Genomic DNA, 5846 nt, shown 5'->3' on the forward strand with positions numbered 1-5846 from the left:
GTCCACGCTTCCAACAGGAGATGATATTGTTGTGACGTTCCTGCCAGTGGCCACTGTTAAATCCTGTGTATCCTGTATGCTACAGCGCAGGGTCAGACTCCACAAAGGAGTAAACAACGCTATTACCCAGAGCAAGAGTACTTCCGTATGGAGGTCAAAAGTGATAACAGTTCTGTAAACCAAACTGATTGCACTAGAACGATATAAAATTACTGCATTAGAAACTGGGTTAATTAAAGTTTAACTACAGTGAAAAAAAAAAGAAGAGTATTTTTGATTCAGCTATTATGTAAACAGGACAGACAACCCCCCCTAAATAACAACACTTATAGCAAAAGAACAATGGACTGCTTTAAAAAGGACTTTTCCCAGTTTGCTTCCACACTTCTTTGGCTCCTTTAATGCTTTCTCTTTTCACACACTTCCAGTAGCCTTGAATGCCTTGCTGCTGCGGTACCTGTTGATAAAGTTACAGTGTGTTCAGTATTTACACAAAAAAAGACTCTTACTCACAGACTGTGTAAACATAATATGTAATGCAATGCTGCTGCTCCCATAGTTCACATGCATAATAACAAGTTCTTGGTGGCAGCACTCCTCCCAGATTCATAAGCAGTAAATAATCTTCAGTTTAAAATATAACTTCTTTCTAACAAGACAGTTGTAGCAATCAACTTTGGTATTTAAAAACAATGATGTCAGCCTGTTACCCTCAAACCTCGATGAATTCGGTTCCTCAGGACTCCAAGAAACTCGCTGTGGCTCAGGCAGTCATCTCCATCTAGATCAAATATCTTGAAGATGGTATCCAAAACATTGTCTGAGAGCTCCTGTCCTGTTGCCACCTTCACTGCTCTCTTGAACTCAGCTAGTAAAGACACAGTATTGCATTGTAAGTGACTGTGAACTTCTGAAGAAATTGGAAAGCACATAAATAGCAGGATTCTGTACAATTTACAATGTCTCATGGGTATCCTATCTGGAGAATTTTAAAAACCGCTTTACTACACTGTTCTTCATAGCCATGATTGCGTAATGCTACATAAGCACATGGAGAAGGCAGTATGGAGGCATAAGTAAAACACAGCAAGATGCTACAGACCCTGCAAAAGAAGAGATTTCTATTGTTTAGTTTCCTCAGAAAACTAGTTTCACTATGAGGAAAAAGCTTTGTTACCATAAACCGCTACTGAAACATGCATTGTTTCAATAAATCCTTCCTAATCTAGAATTTAGATTGGACTGAGAACAGCCCTACAGAGAAGGACTTGGGGATACTGATGGATGAAAAATTGGGTATGAGCTGGCAATGCGTGCTTGCAGCCCAGAAAGCCAACCGTACCCTGGGCTGCACCAAAAGCAGCGCGGCCAGCAGGTTGAGGGAGGTGATTCCACCCCTCTGCTCTGCTCTGCTCTGGTGAGACCCCACCTGGACCACTGTGTCCAGCTCTGGGGTCCTCAGCACAGGAAAGACATGGACCTGTTGGTGCGGGTCCAGAGGAGGCCACCAAAATGATCATAGGGATGGAACACTTCTCCAGTGAAGAAAGGCTGAGAGAGTTGGGGTTGTTCGGCCCTGAGAAGAGAAGGGTCTGGGCAGACCTTATTGTGGCCTTTCAATGTACAAAGGAGTCTTATAAGAAAGATGGAGAGAGACTTTTTACCAATGCCTGCAGTGACAAGACAAGGGGTAATGGTTTTAAACTGAAAGAGGGTAGATTTAGACTGAACATAAGTAAGATTTTTTGTTACAGTGAAGGTGGTGAAACACTGGAATGGGTTGCCCAGAGAAACTGTGGATGCCCCATCACTGAAAGTGCTCAAGGTCGGGTTGGATGGGGCTTTGAGCAACCTGAACAAGTGAAAGATGTCCCCACCCATGGCAGCTGGGGGGTTGGACTAGATAATCTTTAAAGGTCCCTTCTAACCCAGCCCATTCTCTGATTCTGTGGTTTAGTCTGCTGTGAACAGTTCAGCATATGATAGCACATTAGAATTTACAAATCAAAACATTTTTTGAACTTTATATTATTATTTTTTCATGAAATAGAACTAATTCATAATAAAGAGCAGCATACTATTTTTGGACTTCATAGTGCTGCTTTGGGATACTTTGGGATAACTTACTTACATTAATTCCGTAACAAAAATGCATTTTTTTTTTTTTTTAAAATACATACAAAGGTGTGCAGTACTTACCCCGTTTAACAGGACGATTTGCTACAGTAAACATCTGCATGGCAATAGAAAAGTCTTCCAGGTTGTTTGTAAACTTGCAAAAAGTCTTGAATTCTTCCAAACTGATATTCTAGAGCGTCACAGAATTCAGATGATATATAATGAATAACACATTCAAATGCCAGTAAATCTATTCCAGTAAATCCGGTGGGACCTAGTGTTTAGGTGTGATTGCTTACTCATTGTCAATATCTGTATTTCTCAGCTGGCAAATTATCATTGTTCTTATTTGCATAAAATTCAAAAGCTGCAGTAGTTTATTTGGAAACTAGTTACATTATTACTCATATTCAATGAAAACGTGTACATACAAATGAGGAAGCAAAACAAAGCGTGAGTTATGTACCAACCTCTCCTGCCTCGATTCTGTCTTTCACATTCTGCCAGTAAATTTCATTGTTTTCCTCATCGGTGAAGTACAGCAACCATTCCGCAAAGTCTTCTTTTCTCATGACATTCAAACCCTTTGAAAACTTTACAAATTCCATTTCTTGGACTTCTGTTTGCAGATTTTCCATGAACCTAAGTGTAAACAGATAATATCCAACAGTTGATACTTGCATCACTGTATCGCTACTACTACCTTGGCTACTAAATGCAGTAGACACTAACTCTTAATCAATCACAGATTAAAATGTCTCTGGTTTAATTTTACCTGTGTGTGCAGATCTGTTTCAATCAATGGCTGCATTTCAATAATGACACCAGTAGGGCGCTCTCTAAGCCTGCATTCATAGCTTGCTGCTGCTAAGATAATTTACAGATACACCTGGCATACAGTTTTTACTAATGTTTTAAAAAGTGCAGATAATTAGATAAAATGATTGGTAAGGCACTATTACAATGAATGAAAGAAAAAGGGCATGGTAACTAAGGGCCTGACACATGATTTATGAAATTTCATACTCGTACGAGAGGAATGACAAGGTTGGAACGTGCCTAGAAAGATGTGGCCCTAATAATCACAAAGGTGAAAGAAAAGAGGAAACTTGAAATCGTCACTGCAGGAAAAGATGACCGAAAGCCTCAAAGACTGTAACTGCAAAGAGGGGTTTGGCAAATCAGTTCTGCACTCACTAGAGGATGGGTTAGAGAGGATTACAGCTGACATGTACAGAGTTCCAAAGAGCACAGAAAATGATGTTGCAGGTGTTCGGGAAGGTGTGAAGAGAGCTGTCTGAAAAAGGGAAGGGTGAACATCAATTTTTTAGGAGACCCTCATTCTTTTGGGAATGGGAGCTAAGATCTGAGATATTGCCAAGAGGGCGCCACAACTTGTCAAGAGCAGAGGCTACTATCCATTGCGACTCTCCTGTGGGCACGAATGACACCGCAAGTCAGAACCTGGGCAGAATCAAAGAAGACTACAAAGCCCTGGGGATGCAAGCGAAAAGTATTAGTGCCCAAGTTATCTTCTCTTCCATTTTGCCAGTTAGAGGAAAGGGTGCAGCCAGAAATAGATGTATAATGAAAAGCAACTTCTGGCTTCATGGCTGGTGCCATCATGAGGGGTTTGGCTTTTATGACAACGGGACTACAGCCTGTTAGGGAGGGATGGGATCCATCTGTTTAGAAGAGGCAAGGGAATCCTTGGCAGCAGGCTGGCCAACTTGGTGAGGTGGGCTTTAAACTGAAGGACTCGGGGGGCAGGGTCCAAAGTGGCAATGTTCACACCATTGCAACCAAGTGGGGAATAAGCCAGGCCAAACCAGAGCAGTGACAAATGTTCCTTAGCTGCCTCCCAAGATGATAACCAGAAGACCAACCACCTTAAGTGTATGTATACTGATGCATGCAGCCTGGGGAACAAACAGGAGGAACTGGAGCTCTGTGCCCAGTCAGAAAGTTGCAGCACAGGCTGGGATCTACCCAGCTGGGGAGTAGTTCTGTGGAAAGGGACCTGGGGTCCTGGTGGACAACAAGCTCAATACAAGTGAGCAGTGTACTGCTGCGGCAGAGAAAGCCAACAGGATACTGGGTTGCATCAGCCAGGGCATCACCAGCAGAGATAAAGAAGTCATTATCCTACGCTACTCAGCACTTGTCAGGCCACACCTGGAATGCTGTGTACAGTTCTGGTCCCCGCTATATAAAAAAGTTGTGGACAGGCTGGAGGGGTCCAGAGAGGGGCCGCAAAGATGACCAAAGGACTGGGAAGCTTGCTGCATCAGGAAGGCTGAGACAACTGGGTTTGTTCAGCTTTGAGAAAGGAAAGCTTAGGGGAGACCTTCTCACCATGTTCCAGTATTTAAAGGGTGGCTACAAATAAGATGGAGTCACATTGAAAAGAGAAGGGGTAATGGGTACAAATTACTCCTGGGGAGATTTGATTGGACGCAAGAGGAAACTTTTTCACTGTGAGAACAATCAGCCATTGGAATCATCTCCCCAGAGAAGTGGTGGATTCCCCAACACTGGACACTTCCAGGATTCAGCTGGACAGGGTACTAGGCCATCTTGTCTAGACTATCCTTACAGCAATAAAGGTTGGACCAGATGACCCTTGAGGTCCCTTCCAACCTGGTATTCTATGATGATTCAACAAAACAATTAGCTGGAGAAGAGGACAGCTAAGAGTCTATGTAGCAAGTATCAGCAGAGGCTCATTTGCTCATCAAGTGTTTGCATGGCCTCACTGGGTTTTAATTCTTTCCCCTGAAATTACAGCGTTTTAGTCTGCACAGCTCTCTTCAGTTCTTCAATGAGCTCACTTGGACAATTAGTAGCTCAAAGCTCTGTCAAGTCTATAAGGGGTTAGCTGAAGACTGCTGTTGCAGCATAAGCTCTCTCTTGTATTTTTTCCTCCAATAATTAAAATTGCACATGCAAATAAAAGGCCAACAAACGCTTCATGGCTCAGGATGGGCAGGCAAATGAAAGCCTGACAGTGGAAGTGATTTTAAGTTTTAGGCTACAGTTTTATTAGGGTAATGCTGAGGAGAGGTATGATATGCTCTCACATTTCATATGGGCATTTTTCTGGTCCAGTAAAGGGGGTTACAAGGCTTCCACAGCATACTCAAACACTGAGGCATCTTCCTCCATGGTCCTCCTTAAGAGCTGGCTCACTTTCAAGTCCCCCAATTCTCCCTCTCACCAGGGGATGAAACACCAAAGGACCTGTTTGTGGCACCAGCGTGAAGGGGAGGTCCCTTGTCTTACAGACCAGGGAGGGCTTGCAAACCACTCTTCAGTTTTCAGATGCAGCCTCTGTCCTTGTAACTCGTGAGGTGACTGCTGCCTCCAGACAGCCCAGTAGTCAGCATGTGCCAGGGGGAAGCCGCACCGCCTGCAAGAGCCTCCCCGGATCCTGGGGAAGGAGATCAAGCTGCAGCGGGAGAGGACCAAGCATGCAGACCAGGCATGGAGTCAGTCCACCAGAGACTGACTAGAGCCACTTGGCTGCATTTTGGGAGCATCCATCAATGGTGAGGAGTAGATGGTATCTGGGATGTGCGGCTTGTGCTTGGCTTGAAGTCACAGCAGAGACCATGCAGAACAGTAATTGCATCTTTGACTGTCATTTCCAACCCATGTAACATCTGGGCTGGGGGAGGAGAAGCTGCTGAAAATGAGGCCACTTTCAGAAATATGCCTAAAACATGGAT

General features: G+C 43.7%; 1 protein-coding gene across 4 annotated transcripts in view; it reads right to left on the reverse strand.

Annotated features, from left to right (window-relative positions):
* Window positions 1-6: 6 nt before the first annotated feature.
* Window positions 7-5846, reverse strand: part of MICU2 (mitochondrial calcium uptake 2) — a 106778-nt gene continuing 100938 nt past the window's right edge. For all 4 annotated transcript variants that reach the window (XM_035900416.1, XM_035900413.1, XM_035900415.1 and 1 more), the window contains exons 9-12: window positions 2589-2760; window positions 2200-2308; window positions 711-868; window positions 7-457 (exon numbers count right to left, since the gene is read on the reverse strand). In XM_035900416.1, coding sequence (XP_035756309.1) covers window positions 353-457; window positions 711-868; window positions 2200-2308; window positions 2589-2760 — 544 coding nt within the window. In that variant the 3' untranslated portion in view covers window positions 7-352. The remainder of the gene's footprint in view (window positions 458-710; window positions 869-2199; window positions 2309-2588; window positions 2761-5846) is intronic.

This window comes from Egretta garzetta, unplaced genomic scaffold (genome assembly GCF_000687185.1).
Source record: "Egretta garzetta isolate BGI_Z169 unplaced genomic scaffold, ASM68718v1 scaffold98, whole genome shotgun sequence".
NCBI lineage: Eukaryota > Metazoa > Chordata > Aves > Pelecaniformes > Ardeidae > Egretta > Egretta garzetta.